Source organism: Leptinotarsa decemlineata, unplaced genomic scaffold, assembly GCF_025532065.1.
Source record: "Leptinotarsa decemlineata unplaced genomic scaffold, Ldec_3_MD MMD2_tig00026336_RagTag_RagTag, whole genome shotgun sequence".
Classification (NCBI taxonomy): domain Eukaryota; kingdom Metazoa; phylum Arthropoda; class Insecta; order Coleoptera; family Chrysomelidae; genus Leptinotarsa; species Leptinotarsa decemlineata.
The window spans coordinates 3,660,109-3,679,188 of NW_027412692.1; the positions used below are offsets into that span (position 1 = coordinate 3,660,109).

At 36.2% G+C, this 19,080-nt stretch overlaps 1 protein-coding gene and 1 non-coding gene across 4 annotated transcripts in view; one reads left to right on the plus strand and one right to left on the minus strand.

Moving 5' to 3' along the window:
- Positions 1-216: 216 nt before the first annotated feature.
- Positions 217-19,080, minus strand: part of LOC111502163 (radial spoke head 14 homolog) — a 32,909-nt gene continuing 14,045 nt past the window's right edge. For 2 of the 3 annotated variants that reach the window (XM_074183356.1, XM_023156170.2), the window contains 2 exons: positions 16,933-17,091; positions 7,706-7,947 (listed from right to left, as the gene is read on the minus strand). In XM_074183356.1, the coding sequence (XP_074039457.1) occupies positions 7,786-7,947; positions 16,933-17,091 (321 nt within the window). In that variant the 3' untranslated portion in view covers positions 7,706-7,785. Of the gene's footprint in view, positions 374-7,705; positions 7,948-16,932; positions 17,092-19,080 lie in introns of those variants that run through there. The other variant, XM_023156171.2, reaches the window with a different exon arrangement.
- Positions 11,038-11,172, plus strand: LOC141485831 (U4 spliceosomal RNA). Its single transcript, XR_012467492.1, has one exon. It is a non-coding gene; the product is annotated as a U4 spliceosomal RNA (small nuclear RNA).

Consider the following 19,080-nt stretch of genomic DNA (forward strand, 5'->3'; position numbering starts at 1 on the left):
GAGTTGTCCTCCAAGGTCATCGTCCATCCTGACATCTCCTTTATATCGGCAGGTGTAGGCCAAGACTCGCCGAACACACACTCCCTTATTGACGATAACTTCGGGCACTCGCATATGTTGAAAAACTAATAATTGAAACACAACCCACTTTCCAAAAATATATATTTCACTTCCATACGTTACAAATGGTATCGATAGAATGAATAACTTTCTCTCCCTTTGTCGTGCCTATGACTCAACTCCCTGATTCCTCTACCATATAAAAACTATAATAGATATGAAAACAAATATATACATCTATGGAGTGGTCGCTTATCATGGGATTTCTAACATTCGGCCATCCTGCATCTTCCTTGTCCTCAATGTGTTCAATCTGTAACAAAATCAACGGTTTATAATTACAGCCATATAAATTTATTCTCCTTGATTGCTGCAGGATTGGAATAGTTTTCCAATGTTTCAGAAATTTGAATGTCACGCATAAGTAATAACAATTTCTACAGGACTGTTATCATAAAAACAGTGTTTTAGAAATTTGTCATCACCCACCATCACAACTTTCTACGGAACTCCTCTTGTGAGAGCGAGTATTTTAGAAATTTTGTTATCATTCACCATCACAAAACTCTTCTTGTAAGAGCGAGTGTTTTAGAAAATTATGATGAACATTTCTACCGGACTGTTCATGTACACTAAGCACAAGCACAGTGTTTTAGAAATGTGTTCCCTATTTCTTAATGACCGTTTCTACGGAACTTCTCTTGTAAGAGCGTGTGTTTTAGGAATTTTTTCATGATTCACCATCACAAATTTCTACGGAACTCCTCTTGTAAGAGCGAGTGTTTTAGGAATTTTTTCATGATTCACCATCACAAATTTCTACGGAACTCCTCTTGTAAGAGCGAGTGTTTTAGAAAATCATGATGGATAACCGTTTCTACAGGACTGTGCTGTTGAGCAACAGTGTTTTAGAAACTATAAACGGCTTCGTATGTTCTGCTGCTATGACGCCTTCGTAACGTTTGCTTGATTTACATCTCTCTAATCCAAGATCATCCTTGATTTTGCACCTACCATTTCCTATAACTTCTTGCACTGTGAATGGCCCTTTGAATTTTTCTCGTAGTTTCTTACTACATCCAACACTTTCGAAATTCATTACTTTTACATGTACTTTACCACCTACTTGATAGTCAGGTGCTCTCATATGTTTTTGTTGCAGTATTCATCTTGTTTCTTTCTATTGTCTTCTAGTCTTTTTCCAACTTCTCTCAGTTTTGTCACATCAATTGCTGGCGTCTCTGTGACATGATTCACATAACGGTCACCTGTTGCATTCAATTTGATACCGAAAAAGACTTCGGCTGGTGTGCTTCTGATAGTTTTGTTCACTGTACTATCAATACCAAGTTGGATTTTATCGATATTTCTGTCCCACTCATCGGACTCGATATTTGCTCCGCTTGCCGCCACCGCATCAAGTATGGTTTTATTAAAACGCTCCACCTGACCATTAGCTCTAGACATAGCTATAGCCGTATGATAGTGACGTATTCCCTTTTCAGTGCCCAATTTTACCAAAAATATGACACTCATATTTTGTCTTCGTTTGAGATTTATTTTGAGATTTACTTTGGAATTTAGTTACGGTGGAACTGCGAGAATTTGTTTCATAATTTAAAATATACTTTCAATAAATTGATGGATGTAGCCGTTACTATACATGGTAGGAGATCATAATGAAAAGAGAAATGAAAATTTCTATGTTTTTACCACTTTTAATTGTAACTAACGTTACTGCAGTTTCGTCCTATATGGACATTATCAAACTAATACAATCAACTCCTACCATAAACCCATTACACCGTATTAGTTTGATAATGTCCATATAGGACGAAACTGCAGTAAAGTTAGTTACAATTAAAAGTGGTAAAAACATAGAAATATTCATTTCTCTTTTTATTAAAATATACTTACTAGTACTTGCACCATCGTGCGTTCGATCTTTCAAATAATTAGCCAATGAATTTAATTTATTGATACCGCTAGCTTTCAGAGGAGGTTATTGTTTCATTGCCAATTGCACCCAAAATAAGAGACATTTTGTCTGTTTCTGAAAAGGCTGAGTTTATTTATTTTTGCAAGGTGATCAAGATAGAAAGAATAGAGAGATTCTCCGTAGTGAGGTTTATGGTAAGCTATGTCCATAAAAAGAGCGTACGTATTTCGATCAGCTTGAAATACCCCATTAAGTAATTTCTTCCATTTTGACCATGGAAATTTTGCCCATTTCATCTTTAATGAAATCATGGTACCAACTTTCAGCAGTACCTTTCAGATTGTTAAGAGCTTGAAATTTAATACTATTTTCATCCCATCCATAGCACTTAGCATGCTCGTCAATAATAGTCAACCACTCGGAAATATTTTCCTTGCTAGGGTCAAAATCTGGTATTACTTTTGCTAGGACGTTACTAGTATTCCTTTCACGTAAATAATGAAGTGCAGTACTCACCCTGAATTCAACTAATTGTTTTTCAGATAGTCTTACTCTTTTGGATCCCCTCGAATGTCTCGACTTTCTGGAGCCTCGGGAAGATTTCTTTGTAGTTTTTCCTCCACGACTTCTTTGGCGATTTTCTCTAGATTTGGTGCCTGCTGAAGAACTCGAACTTGAACTAGTAGAGTCAGAAGAATTTGAAGAAATATTACTTCGTTTCCGTTTGTTTTTCGCCATGATCACACACTTAACAATTTTACTCGATAATGCAAAAAACGAGTACGCGATTCTTTATCCCACTTTTGAGTTGTTCACATTCCACTTCCCAAAAATATATATTTCACTTTCGTACGTTACAAATGGTATCGATAGAATGAATAACTTTCTCTACCATATAAAAACTATAATAGATATGAAAACGAATAAATATATCTATTGAGTGGTCGCTTATCATGGGATTTCTAACACATAGGACATATCTGACAGTCTCATCTTCCTGTTCACACATCCTGCATAGAGGTGTGTCCATTAGCCCCATATTAGGGAGGTCTTTCGTTAGTTATCAGTGGTTAGTCAGAAATCCTACTATTAAGTAGGCAGATATTTCTTTGGCGCCAACTTCCCAGGGTCGCCTGAGGTGATCCCGAGAAGATTGTGTACAACCTCATTAATTGAAATAAACCAGTATTATTATTATTATTATAATGAAAAAATCGCAACTATTTTATCTACTATTCATTATGTCACAGTAAACGATTGGTCCAACCTTGTACAGCATATAAGTAAATGAACCGTGATGTTGACGTGAATGATATCTTGATCCCCTTCAACTGGAGTCGATGTTTGTAAATATCTTTTTCAAGAAATATCAATTAAAACATGCTGCATTTACGAATAGAGTACATTTATCTCGATTACAATGTCATATTATGGGTTAAGAGATGGTGTCTTATTCATAGTTATGGAATATTTTAATAAGAACAAAGACTGAATTTTTTATCAAATTTAATGAAAAAATGCTTTTCTGATGTCCAATTATAAATGAACTGACGCGTTAGGTACTTGATGAAAATCAATAACAGGATCCACGATAAAAATTAAACATTTTTCACGTTTTTTTACTCTAACGTGTTTCGGAGGCTGAAATTTTGTATGTACGTTCGTTTTATGTTGAAGATGTGCAATAAGGAAGGATTTTTAAATAATCCAACTGGGGCGCGCTCCCTGGAAATGATAGGGGCTCGTCTACATATGAAAATTACCTTTTCATCAATGTTTGTCCGTACCGCTATATTTTCTGAGGCTGAAATTTTGTAGGTAGGTTCGTTTTATGTTGTAGATGTGCCAAAGCTTTCGATACCGTAGCACATGCCAAGCTTCTGAATAAATTATACACATACGGTGTACGGGGACCAACTCTACTTATCTAAAAGACTACTTATCTAATAGAGTACAAAAAATAAAAATCGATGACCAATTCAGTAGCTCTACGGAAGTCAAAATAGGAGTGCCCCAAAGAACAGTACTAGGACCAATTCTGTTTCTTATTTATATAAACAGAAGGCACGTCCATAAAACAAAATTATCTTTTCAGTACTGTTTTTCCATGCCCTCTTGTTCGTACATCTGTCAGGATGGAGCCTCGCTCCCTCACATTTTCGGCTGGCGTTTGTCAGAAGGACAAATGGGACATAACTAAATAGAGGTGGCGGCATGAATATCCTCAGACATCAGTACCGCCTTTCACGGAGTACCCCTACCTGGCTGGGGTGAGAGGATGAAAGAATTGTTCATCATTCAACGGAGGACATGAGGGCCTCATTCGACAGAGTGTCTGGGCCTTCTACATCGGAAGGGGTCGTTTACAGCGTCTATAGCTTCGTTAGGTTAGGTCCAAAGTGAGTGTGTCTATTCGACCCTCCACCGCAACCCGCGAGCTTTTACTGTGGCTAACACCTATTCACACACTCGACCAAATAAACCCAGCTTCTTAACGAAGCCGATTAGTTTGTATGGTGAATGGTCTTTCAGGTCAGATGGTAAGAGTACGGCTTTGCCAAACTCTAAAAACCTGTTTGTTTGAAGGTGATTGACAATGTTTCATGATGAATTTCACTAATTCGGACTTCCAATGTCTAATATATAAAATGATTTGAAATCCCTGAAATAACTAAAAAAGAAGAATTGAAAATAAATAGCTGTAAATAACAATTATATTAAGCAAAAAACCTGAAATGAAATAATGGCGAAATAAAATACAAATAAAAATAAAACAATTGAACAAAAATTAAAAATAAAGAAATACAAAATTAAAATAAAGTTAAGAGAATTCAAGCCAAGTTAGTTCACGACGTTTTGATTGTTAGTATCCAAAATCGTCTTCGTGTGATGACTGGACTGATTCCTCCGAGAGATGACTATTTATGGGTCGTTCGAGTACTTTTACTTAACTCCGCTTTCCATTTTTTTCCGCTTCACTGGTTCAGTGGGAGGTGACTGTTTGGCGGAAGTTGGCCATTTTTCGCTTGATGATGGGTTTCCATATGTTGCGTATTTCTACGCTGGCTTGGCTGAATACGTTGTTGGACAACATGTATGCGGCTTCCTTGATCTCAGCTTGATCTTCCTTGATCTCAGCTTGGGACCACTCGATGTTGTGTTGATGGGTCCAAACATGGTCTGCTATTCCTGATTTGCTGGTTTCCCCTCGCTGTGTGTGTTTTTTGTGCTTGGCAATGCGAACATTCAATGGCCTCTTAGTTTCACCAATATAGGATTTCCCGCACTCACAGGTTATCCGGTAAATGCAATTCTTGGAATCGCAGTCCGCGTTTGGTGGCCTGGTTTTCGTGAGGCTGCTACGTATAGTGTTACCGGATCTGAAGCAGGTTCTGATGTTGTACTTGGAACCAATTCTGCTTATCTTCTCCAATAATCCTCTGATGTAGGGAAGTGATGTAGGGCACTGGTTGTGACGGCTTCTCTTTCTTGCTAGGCCCCTGCTGTATTTTAGCCAAAATCTTATCTACCATCGCTTTGGTCTAGCTATTCCGTTGAAGATCATTTTTGATGATGTCTAGTTCCTTCTCGAGAACTTCCTTCGTATTACAGAGCCCGAAAGCACGGTCTAATAGAGTCTTGATGATTCCTCTTTTGATTGATTGATGGTGGTTGGATTCGTGATTCAGATACAATCCCGTGTGAGTGGGTTTTCGGTATACAGATGTTTCCCACTTAGTGTCGGTCCTCTTCACCAAAACATCTAAAAATGTCAATTCGTTGTGGATTTCCTTCTCCATTGTGAAAGTGATGGAAGGTCCCACGCTGTTGATGTGTTTCAGGAAGGCGTCTAGTTCGATATTCCCATGGTTCCATATTATGAAGGTGTCGTCAGCATATCTCAACCAGACTCGAGGTTTCCTGTGGGCTTCTTCAATGGCCAGAGTTTCAAACCACTCTATATATATGTTGGATATGACTGGTGAAAGTGGCGATTCCATTGGCAGTCCCTCATCTTATGTAAAGAATTCGTCCTTCAGTTGGAAATAACAGTTTCGTACACAACATCCTAGTAATTCCATAATTACTTCTATAGGTAGATTCGTTCTCTCTTTCAGGTTTCCGTCTTCTGATAGCTTTCTCTATATGATTTGGAGTGCTTCTTCGACCGGAACGTTGGTGTGAAGGCTTTCCACGTCGAAACTAATTAGCTGATCTTCCTGTGTGTCTTCAATTGACCCTAGTAGTTCGACAAAATGCCTTGAATTCTTCACAAAAAACGATGTTTTTCCTTGTAATGATTGTATTATGGGAAATGAAAATCTAGACAAGTTTTGAGTAGTCCAACAAATGTTTGGTATCAAGCTTCGAAGGGTGAATAAACTCCTTGGAGTGAGCCAATCCTTTAAGATTCTGCCAGAAGTCCATAAATCTTCTTGCCATTCAGCTGTTCAATCTTTGTTTGGCAAAGCCTAAAGCGATGGCAATGACAGGTTCTGGCCCGATGAAGCTGTTTGCAGTACCCTTCTTCGTAAGGGAGTCAGCAGCCTCATTGCCTCTCAGGCCAGTATGGCCAAGAATCCAGACTAGAGACAATCTGTTAAATCTTTCTATCGAGAAGAGTCGTTTTTGTCAATTTGCTACCAATTTAGACGTTGCTCGGTAGGAGCCAAGAGCTTCCAACGCCGCTTGACTCTCCGATAATATTTTTATCGACTTGTGTATGAGGTTGGATTCTATATAGCTTCCCTAACTAACGACCATGCTCTCTTAATTCCAGTGGGCGATTTTATATTAGGTATCAGCATTGAACCCATGCGGAGCCGGGGTGGATCGCTAGTTCTTATATACAACAGTGGTAGTTATCTACCTCACATAATTGGATAATGGTGAATGAGATAACAGACTTAGAAGACTTAGAAAAACAATCATAATCTCAGTTCTTGGGCAGCAGATAAAATTTTAATATAAATAGTCAATTATGGAAAAAGGTTCAACAATGGTGAATGGTTAACCTCTTGTTGGTCGTTCTATAGGGAATTTGAGTGTTTGTTCTTATTGATTTCCAGAGACTCCAGCAGGGTTGATGATAAAATAAAACCTAGAAAGTACATGTTTCAAAACACCTATACGTTGCGAGAAATATTTCAAGTGGCATCTAACAACATGACAAAAAAAAAGAGACATTTGTTATATTTTCAGAACACCAGTAAATATCACAAATCGCACTAAAACTACGCATTCATTGGCTTTTTGTTTTTCCTGGTAGCTTTATCACTATGGAATTGACCCACATTATTAGATAATTTAAAAATAAGCATCCTAAACATACGAGAAAAATAACATTTATATCAAAAAATCGGTAGTAATGACGTAAGTGAAAAAATAAACAACTATCAACTTGGATAACGTTCTAATATTACGAAATGTTTCCAATGTTACGAGATACGATTGTTTGTTATTCTGGAAAAAATCTATTCTAAATCCAATGACCCGCAATATTTTGTGAGATAAACTTCTTCAAACATGAATCCAAAAAAATATTTTCCAAAATTTCGGCAATATTCTAAAAGTATCAATAAAACTCTAAATCCACCTAAATGTATACGGAACTATTATTCAAAATGAGAATTAAGTTTGTACTATGATCAAATGAGTTGTTTTTCAATTCCCTGTTCAATTCTTAAAAAAACTGAAATTTCAAAGCATACTTCAAATAAGCAAGATATATTTTTTATACAAATGCTCTTCATTGAAAACATCAATAATTTTACATATTTAGAAATTCATGTAGAACTTGATGCCACCCATCCGATAACCGTAAGCAACTGGTTCTTGTAACTTTTTATACACGGATCGTCACCGACTTGAATATTTTTAATCTGCTCAAAATATTTTCTCTGAACTTCGGTCCTGATTTTTGGATGTTCGCATATGTTGCTTAATGCCTAAAAATGATGAATAAAAAATGTAGTACTTCGTTATCATTTTTTACATCAAATCCAAAACTTCTACCAGCTAGAAAATGTAATTACAACACTTAAAACTACATGTCTCAGATAAGGTGAAGTCTTCAACTGGTACCGACCCTGATGGAATGAAGTACTGGCTAAATGCAGGAAAAAATCAGATCACGTTTCATTTGGCCTAGGAGGCTGAGACAGAGGATGCAAACCAAGATCTTGGAAGCAACCTCAAAACCTAATTTCGACTCAAATAAGAAAAGTAAACACATATCGAGCACATATCGAGTATTGCAGATTTTGACGGTCAGAGATAACCATACCAAAGTTACTTTTCGGGTTTGTGGTCCGTGGTATGCAGGGTTTTATGTCTGACGTTTCGTCTACAGCTGCGGTATCCGTTATCGAAGAAAAAATGGACAAGTGGAACACTCATCTTTATCTAATCGTCTATAATAATGTCAAGCATGAAAACCAGCAAATCACAGCCGAAATATAACTTTGACAGATACAGTGCATTTCTTTACTGCCCCCCCTTTTAATTCGTAAACGGGTCGACTCGAAATGAAATTAAAGATAATGAAATTAATGCATGAATACTTTATTTTGAAGTGAAATTGACAGATGAAACTTTCAAGTTGGTGACTGGGCGCCATCTGGGGAAAAACATTAAATGGAAAGGGAGGTCTTGTGACACATCTTTTTGAAACTCCTGTTAATATCTTCAACTACTATAAAATGGCGGAACTTTTAATAAATGCCTGAATACATTGACATTTAACTACATAATATGAGGTAATAAGTTTGAGGTCAGTTCAGAAGATGCTCGAAATGGTTGTCTTGAACTTCTTGAAATATGAACAGCCTATCCGATATTTCACGCCGAACATTTTAGAACACAGTTACGTCAATATCTCTACAAATATTTATTATTCTCTGCCGGATATCCAATATTGAATCAGGTTCAGTTTCGTACACATTTTGCTTCAAATAGCCTCATGAAAAAATCCAAAGGTGTCAAATCTGGCGAGCGGGCTGGCCATTCTGTAGGTCCTTGACGGCCATTCCAGTGACCGGGAAAAGTAGTATCCAAATAGTTTCTTACTTTCTGGAGTAATTTGGTGGTACTCCATCTTGTTGGAATACAATATCCACATCGAATTCATTAGGATTCGCTTCGACGATTTCAGTGATGAAGAGGGTCAACAGTAGTTGCCCTGTTGAATTTTGATCAATAAATAGAGGTCCTACAATATGATTTCCCAATATTCCTGCCCAAACGTTAATTTTTTCTGAATATTGGGTAAAAATTGTACATTCGTCACTAAAACAAATGATATGGAGATAGGTAGGATGCCTTGCAATGGTATCCGTCATGATTTCGCAGAATTCTGTTCTTCGATCAGGGTCATCTTCACTTAATTGGTGTACCATTTTAATTTTGTTTGGATGATACCTATTCCTCTTCAAAAGTCTCCACACAGTAGAAAGAGACACCTCACAAACATTCACGACGGAATAAGTAGACTGTTCAGGATTTGCACTTGCTGTTCTTCCAGAATGGACGGATGACCTGGGGGCTTTTTGTTATGTAGACTACCGGTAGTTGTGAATTTGGATACAAGTTCCCTCAAATATTTTCTACAGATAGGACGATTCGGAAAACGTTCATTGAAAATCCTTTCGGTCTCATGAAAGTTACGCGTGGCACCGTAAATAAAAACCGCTTTAATTTTTTCTTCCAATAGACGAGAATTGACCATTTTAGAGATGGTTGACGTAGTACCTTTCTACTAGTAAAACCGAAAACTAAATGAGAATATTCTAACTGAACAATGATGTTCATTGTCGTACTCACATTTTTTGACGTTTTTATAGACGGAAAATAACTTAACGAACCTTATCGGGTTGTTGGTATTGCCATATGGCAGATAAAAAGGAATAGGTACTTCTAGAAATATCGATATTAATGTGTTTGTCTTCAGGAAATTATTAAATGTTCCGCCATTTTGTTGTAGGTGAAGATATTGACTTCATATTCTAGGATTGTAAAGTATTCGTCGGGAGCTTCAAAATGAAATGTCAATCTAATTTTTTTCCCAGATGGGGCCCAGTCGCCGTCTTGAAAGTTTCATCTGTCAATTTCACTTCAAAATGAAGTATTCAAGCGTTAATGTCATTATTCCAAATTACAATTTTTTGAGTTGACCCGTTTGAAAAACTAAAGGGGGGGGGACATTAAAGAAATGCACTGTTTATAAAATGATACTAAGAATCATAGTATTTTTTCAATATATGGTAAAGTATTGCATAGTTGGAAACAACCACAGTAAGCAGAAATGTTTAGCAATATTTCCATTTGACTTTTTAAATGCCGCGTTGAACAACCAAATTAATCACTGTTCATTTTGAAATATATATTAGTTTTTTGGCAGGTAAAAATATAAGGTACAACATTTGAGTTTGAACAACATGAAAAGCCACAAAAAAACTTTGTGGCTGCTGGTGAGCTCTCAAAGAAATCTGGTCCAATTTTTTTTTCTTAGGACAAAACACAAGCACTACAAGAAAATCCTTGAGGCTCTCTAAGAGCAGTGCCAGTGCGAAAGTAGCGATTTACTTTTGCCCACTTTTTCAGGCATCATGGAGCCATTATCCTTGAATATATTTTGAAGGTATAACGGAAAGATTTTTACGGTGTTCATACCTAGCACCGACTTGAATTTATTGGAGGATAATCTTGAAGATGAGATAATCGAGGTGAGTGAAAAAGGGTGTATTATCGACCATTACATGGTTGTTAGTTGTCGACAACATGATTACAAAAATTGTTTTTTTGGATTCACGACTCAAATTTATGATGACGATCTCGTCGTCCTCATTAACGATGGTCTTTTAGAGTTGTTTCAAACGGCCCTATAATATCCCCTGTCCTGGACTTCATTTGAAGACTTACTGAGAAGTGCATAATACCAGTTAGGAATAACTGAGAAATGGCCATCCATTTGGATCCAAAGACAACTCAAACTCATAGATGTCAATCTTATAAACTTCTCGCTCAGGGTTATTCCACTTGGCTTTGCGCAGAGGCGACATCGTAACCGATGGGGTTTATCCGATGTGCAATTATTGCTGGTTGAAAACTTCATTCCACTTTTTTGCTCCTCCAGAGCCTTCTGACGAGACCATTTTTTCCAAGTCTCAGAAAAACTTTGTAGCATCATCTGTTTATTGCGTTTTTCCTCCCATGTTTTCATGACACCAAATAATTTTGTTCTTTGTACTAGTTTGAGCAGGTACCTTTGTTGGATGTTTGCAGAGCTCAATTTGAGTTGTCCATAAATTGCTTGCCTGCTGTCATCTTGTGCCTCTCATTCACATAAACTATTTCTTTGTTGCACTGCCTGCAACTGAAGTCTCTGTTTCTTCATAAAGATTCAACCGAGAGCGATCCCAAGTGTTATTTTCAGCTTTTCCGCAACCATTGATTCCTGAGTGTTAAGTTTCTTCAGTTCTTCAGTTCTTTATGCCATTTTCAAACCAGTCATGATGTCACTTTTGAGTCCATCATTGCCTGGAGTTCACTTAGACAAAAGAAAAGTTCCAGAGACCGTTGGCCTTCCGAAACAGCACTATTTGGTATTGGCTCATAAAAGCAAAGCTTATGGTCTCTGGTATCATCTAACAGAATATTCGTTGAATAATACAGAAAGATGAGGTCCTCTTAGATCTAGAATAAAGTGTGAAAGGAGGCCAAAGTGAGATGAATAAAGTGTAATTCTGATATTAGACAAATATGACTGACCTAAATAAAAGTTGGACTCTTGGATCCAAAAAAGAACGAGTGGGAGGTCTTCAAGGAAGTTATCACAGCACCAACAGTTTAATGGTCGATTTAATCATTTCATTGGGACAGATTGGACAGGAAAGACCCACTTTCCAACTAGAAGGACGAAATATCAGGCGAGCTCCTTATGGGCATCCCCCAGGATGCTTTTCAAATTGCAAATCAGCGACTTCAGCACTTCATAAGTGCTGGCCATGTTTCTTGAAATCGAAGAAGAAGGGCATACAATCGAGCATTACTGGTTGGATCTATAGCATGCCCATGAACAAAACAGTTACTACGACTAAATTAGCTTCAAGGTTGCCAGGGGTTGCCGACAGAGTGTTTTCCCTTCTGTGGTCACTCCTGATGGATGGTTGACAGAAGAGTGGAGAGGTAGATCTGTGAGCTTGTGAAGACGACCTTGTCATCTTGGCAAGAATCAGGATGGGGTGGGTAGCCTGAAATATCCTCCAAAGTACGTTTGGTAATGTTCATATTTGGTGCCAGAGCAGATGTCTGTAAACCCCAACGAAACTGTAATAGTCCCCTTTGCTAGGTTACTGACGTCTGAATCATCATATGAAGATACCTATACTGTCGGAAATCAGTGCAAGCCTCTGTTTGGAAGATAAGAACATAGCAAAGCACATTTTGATATTTGGTAGTTTCACTCATCAAATAAACAAAACAGCTTCGTTTTATCAAACCACAATATACCCTCAAGGGTTGCAGTGCAGGGACCAACAGACCCACTCACTTTGAACCCAACTTGATTGGTGGTGATAAGATTTTAGCATAAATATAAATATTAGCATAACTACAAGGTAGTTAGTACTAGTATAGTAGTTAAATATCGAGAATATATATGTTCCATTTCAATAACGTATTCAGTCACCTAGAAGTCCTTGTATATGTAATAACGGCCATTGCGAGAGTAACATAAAATATTATTTTATTCATTGAGATCGAGGTCGATCACCCGTTTCTTCGGTGTCGATATTTTTCCAGTTGAAAAAGCGCTGAATTACTTTATGACTGTCGAACCTTCGAGCGTCGTTGTGGTCATGTTAAAATTTACTTAGACTAAACAACTAAATGTATTGCATCCTGCCGATGATCATACACTTGGGAAGGTTGAAAAAACGCTGATATGAGGTTTTTGTGGATAGCGTAGCTGACGCGAGGGCTTGAGAGTTGCTTGGGGGAGACAGAAGAGGTCGGTCACCGGATCTCGTCGAGACGAGATCGGCGGTCTCATCCCTCAGCCTTTGAGGCTGAGGGAGGTGGCCTAAATAGGGAAGAGATATTTTGTTGGTAAGCGCGTGGGGCGAAATTTAAGTAAAAATGATAGTGAAATCTTAAGCCGGTATGGGGTACAGGGAAGTTTAAATTAAAAGTGTTGGTGTAGAAGACACACCGGGTCAACGAAACCTATGGTTGACCACGAACCACACAAAGAGGCGTTATGTAAGTGTTTGTTATTTTTTTCTACTAACCAGTTGATATTCAGAGAGAGTTCACATAATATTTTATCTGAGTCCACTTCCTATTTGCAGAAAGTTGCATATTGTGGGGTTCCTAGCGCTAATTGTTGTTGTTAAAGATAAAGTTGTTAATACAATTACAAAAGGGGTGAAAATTTAAAGTTATACACCACTCTCCCTGAAGTAAAAGTAAAACTAAGAGTATTTTTGTACCGAGTTGGCGCATTTGTAATTATTAAATAGGTTAGATTAATAGTAAATAGTATGGTAAAATTGGCGGCATTTCTTTTGTTCTAATTCTTTCATTTTATAGAAATTAACATTTTCCTTTTATATAATATTTTACACGTTGTTTTTATTTTATCCATGGAGTCATTTTTCTACTATTATACTTTATATTTGAAACCTTTGGACTTTCATTTTCTCTTGGACTGAGAAAAATACCATCCTAGTAGAGTAATATGAAGTTAAGAGAACACAAACAGAGACCTTTTGTCAATCTATCGAGAAGAGAATAGTGAGTGAAAAGCATTTCAATTAAGATTAAAAATTCAGTTCTGGAACCACACAATGAGAGAGAATATAAGTAACTATACCAAATGATCAGATTTAAAAAAGACCGGCCTTCGTGCGATCGGCACGAACTTTATAGCTTTTTCGGACCTGCCTTGATATTCAAAATTTGATGTGGAGAAATCTGCATCTGGTGACAGCGCTGCTAAAATTCATTTCAGAAAATAAATGAAGGAGAAACGAGCTAGAAAGCTCCTATACTCGAAACTTTGAAACCTTCAGTTTCATTCGTTTTCTCTTGTCCTGAGAAGAGGACCATATTATTACATATACGTATAATTACTCTTAACGGTGTATTTTAGTATTTTGCTCATTTCTTTGGAGGGAGCAGGTCACCTATATTCAACGATCCAATTGGTTTGAAACCAAAGTTCCACGAGAACTACGTTCCTTGATATTTTACTTATTTCATTTATATTCTGACGTAATTATAATATTAGAAAACAGTTTACCAAAACACATGTTTTTGTTCAAATTATCGTTCGAATTCGTCATCACATTCATATCATTCACTAAAAAACTTGAGACGCAGAAGTTAAATCGTACCCAAGTTTTTATCACCCGAAAGTGTTTTTCAGAGTCGGAATAATTTCGAATATTTTTTAATTAGGTAGGTTAATTTTACTGTTCTCATTTTATTGATATGATAGCTCGCTTCCTAACACGTGTTATGAAGTAAATATTTTCGAAGTTGTAGTTGAATGTCATTACAATTATGATAAGATAAAGCTGGCCAATCACTAATACTAATCGTGATTAGTTTTCAATACTTATGACAGATGAAATATGAGCCCAAGAACAGAGCATTCGTGATCCTACACCAGGCGGTGCTGTTTCGACCTGCTAAGGTTTCATCAGTGGTACTAGACTGAACAAACGCAACGCAGTGATGAACCTATCTTAAAAAGATAAACCGGCAATGACCTCTCTTACGAAGACTGCATCGATATGATCGACAGAAAACTCAACCCACTCAAAGCAAAGCTTGTACATCGATCGCTAAAAGAGATACGTCACCTGTCTTTCACCGCAAGGCAACTAGATGAAACCAGAGCTCAAAAACGAAGCATTCGTTCTACAGAAGATATTTCTCAAATTCATATCATTTACCACAATTGGCTTGGCATTTTTCACAATATATGTTTTCTTTTCGAAAGCACAACTCTCAAAAAGAAAAATATGTAATTTTAAATATGGAAAAAGTTTTCTGAAGTCATACAGACGCCTTGATATACAATGGGTCACATGTAGCCTAAGTGCTGTGGGCCTACTCACTCTCCATATTCTACAGATACAGAACCACCTCATGGTGTTTTTTAAAATACATCTATATTTCGTTTGCGTGTTTGAAGAAATTTTGGTAACGATGTAATAATTTTTTATAGATATTACTCTGGTAATAATAGATGCAAGCGAATGGTTCTAAAATTGAAAACTGTGTCATATACATACATCAATTGGAGAAACGTTTGTCATCATATTGATATGATAATGGTTTAATAATTGAAAGGGGTATATTATTGGCGGACTCCGAATGAGACACTTGTCTTATTCTGAGACAAATATCACATGACATGTCATGTCATGTCATGATCACAGTAGAATAATACAACCAGTAGGCTCTTTTATTACGTGATTCGCCCAAGTTGCCGGAGACCTTCAACCGCTTTCACATTCTCATCCAAAGCGTTCAGTGCTGTAGTATCGAAGGATTCGACGGTACCACGGGCATCGGATTGGTTAGGTTAGGAATCGTTAATCCTTAGCTCGCACAAGGGGTGCGAAAGCTGGTTAACAGATTTTAAACAGATTTTTTTAAACAGTTATAAACGGTCGCACATTGATATTGTCTTTATTTTATTCGCTATTGTTATTATTGTTTTTAATTTTTGTAGTTGGTTATTGTTGTTTGTTTTATTATCAAGTGATTAGAAAATGGGAGATGTGAAAAAGACATTATTAAAGAAGTCAGGAAATGTTTCCTGCTTCAATGATTGCAAAAACAAGGCCTACAATTGTAGTGAGAAATTTTATAGATTCTCGAAAGATCCCGAAAGGTAAGTAAGTACCTAATAAGTTGTTCAATCCGCATTATTTTGATTCGAGGGCAAGAATATGGCTGGAAACATGCTGCAACCTGATTTGCTTAACAAATTAGAAACACTGTACAAAGGCAGGTACATTTTGAAAATGATGTGATAATAAGTAGTCATAAGAAACAACTTCTACGACAGAATGCTGTACCAACGATATTTATCTGGATATCAAAGTCGAGTACTGATATAGGTATGATAATGTCGTTTATAATGATTATGTTATTAAACAATATTAAACAATACCTTTTATCGTGTTGCCATTTTCAATTTTAGGAACCTCTGGGACAAACGACACACCATTATTAGATTTGGCCATCCCTTCTACTTCAACGTCATTCTCAAAATCTAGTAAATTGCCAAGAACCTTTGAGAAAGACGACGTACCGCTAATAGATTTGGCAATTTCTTTTACCCCAATAAAGTGGATAAAGTGAAAACTATAATAGTCGTTTTATTGAAAGTCTATGCTAGTCAAGGATGTATATAACAATATAATTGGCGGTCCACACAGGTTTTGTAAACACACACACATCTATGTAGAAGGTTTATTTTGAACTTAATTGCTTTCCTCCTTGCTTTGGAAGTTTCCCATAATTTTTTGTATAAAAATGGCGAAGCGAAAGCCAAAAACCAATTTTTTCCCAATGATATAATATTCTTCAACATTACATTGATTTCATGAAAATTGAATTTGTTATTTAATTCTTGTGCTTTCTGTGATTTCTGAAGCGCAATCAGAATTTCAGAACTATCTAATTTTGTTACTGAGAGATCATTTATTTCTTTATGAATTTCAAATTTTTTTCGAATTCACATGTGGTTGAAAATTACCATCATTTAATTTGCGAAAGTATCCATTCGGTGGTCAAGTTATTTATTTCTAAGTAATGGATAGTAAAATATAAAAAAGTAAACGACGATGATATATCTTTGATATGGAAAATAAATACTTTCCTATTTTTTTTCCTTTTGTTATCTGTAAACTTACTTTGATAGCAAAAATTTGCGTGCTTGGATTGAGTTTATTTCTACTCAGATGGATCAAGCGTTTAGGCAAATTTTTCACTTTGTAGGCATCCAACTTTCCTTGTGTTTTCAATGTACAGAACATGATGACAGAAGCAGCATTTGTATAAACTTCAGGACGCTGGAAAACATATACCTATATCAATTTCAATATTACTGGAGTTTTTTCCTCAACACCCAACCGTTATTTTAACACCTCGACACGTGTTTCGATCACCAAGTGATCATCTTCAAGAGGAAGATTAAACTGATTGATCTTCCTTTTGAAGATGATCACTTGGTTATCGAAACACGTGTCGAGGTGTTAGTATAACGGTTTGGTACTCCAGTTATATTCTTTACTACACCAAAGGTTCCAAACAGTGCATAACAAGTATATTAATTTCACTAAAAAAATTTTATTTTGGTGCTACTAAGGAGAATAATGAGAAAGGATCAAATAAAAGTAAAAATAAAGAAAGAAAATCGACTTGAATGTGTGAAAATATAAAAAAGTGAGTGTGCTTTAGACCACAAGACTATAGTAAAACATATATATATATATATATATATATATATATATATATATATATATATATATATATAAAAGAGAGATTTTATCGAGTGGGTATGATATAAAAATCGAAAATGAAACAATTAGTGGACACAACACTCCAAAAGTGGGACAAACCGCAGACACGTGTTTCTGGCTATTGGCCTCATCAGCGCGGTGTAGCTAAGTGTAAAGATGGGCAAGACTTGTTTGCCGAAAGCAGGAAATAACACATATGCACGGAGTCAACAACAGAAGCCAACCGCACATTTGTGGTTGATGAGGCCAATAGCCAGAAACACGTGTCCGCGGTTTGCCCCACTTTTGGAGTGTTGGGTCCACTAATTGTTTCATTTTCGAATTTTTATATCATACCCACTCGATAAAATCTCTCTTTGTATTTATATCCTGGACCCGGATGTCACGCAGGTAGCTATAGCTGCCTACGTGGTCATGTTAGATGTAGCCTGGGAATTCTAGGTCTTCTAACTGGAACCACAAATGTGCGGTTGGCTTCTGTTGTTGACTCCGTGCATATGTGTTATTTCCTGCTTTCGGCAAACAAGTGTTGCCCATCTTTACACTTACCTACACCGCGCTGATGAGGCCAATAGCCAGAAACACGTGTCCGCGGTTTGCCCCACTTTTGGAGTGTTGTGTCCACTAATTGTTTCATTTTCGATTTTTATATCATAACCACTCGATAAAATCTCTCTTTATATATATATATATATATATATATATATATATATATATATATATATATATATATATATATATATATATATATATATAAGTATATGTATACTATACACATGTATATGCATATACATATATTGATTTCCGAGAAATATTTAAATTTGTTATGGGTGTTCATTGATAAATTGATATTTTTGAATAGATTTTTAATTTTTATTATATTCATTATCGGATACATCAGTAATTACTGTTGTTGATTGTGAGACCGAGACAATAGGCTTATGGTATGAGCAATAAATTACAAATGTTTTCCAATGAAAATTAGAAAGATCTAGGGAAAACTGCATAGACTGTTTTTCCATGTCTTGTGGTAGGCTCATTTCGATTATTATTCATTTACATTTTTAATTTATCTTGTAGAAAGTTTACCAAGAGTTGTCCATTTTCGGACGCGAAATTAACATACGCGATTCAGATATATACAAATATACCATAACATACTAACCAAATTAATGAACTATTTATAACAATAATGAGCTCGGTATAGTAATATGTTAATAACAGAACTATAGAGGATTTTATTCCTCAATTCAAATAAAGAATTTATTCCAGGAACCTCGTTGATCATCGTCTTGCATAATTTTTGACTTCCGTGAACTATTTAAGAAGCTATTTACGACCTTGGAAACGGTCCATTATCTCTTAAAGTAAGATAGCTAGCGAAAAATGTTGAGATACAAAAGTTTTAGGGTTTTTCAAAATATATCACACTAAATAAAAATTGAGTATTTCTATATATCATTTCATATTTCAATTCTGATCGAAGTTCTGAACAAAGGTAATATAACATTTAGGTATAATTTATAATATAATATTTCC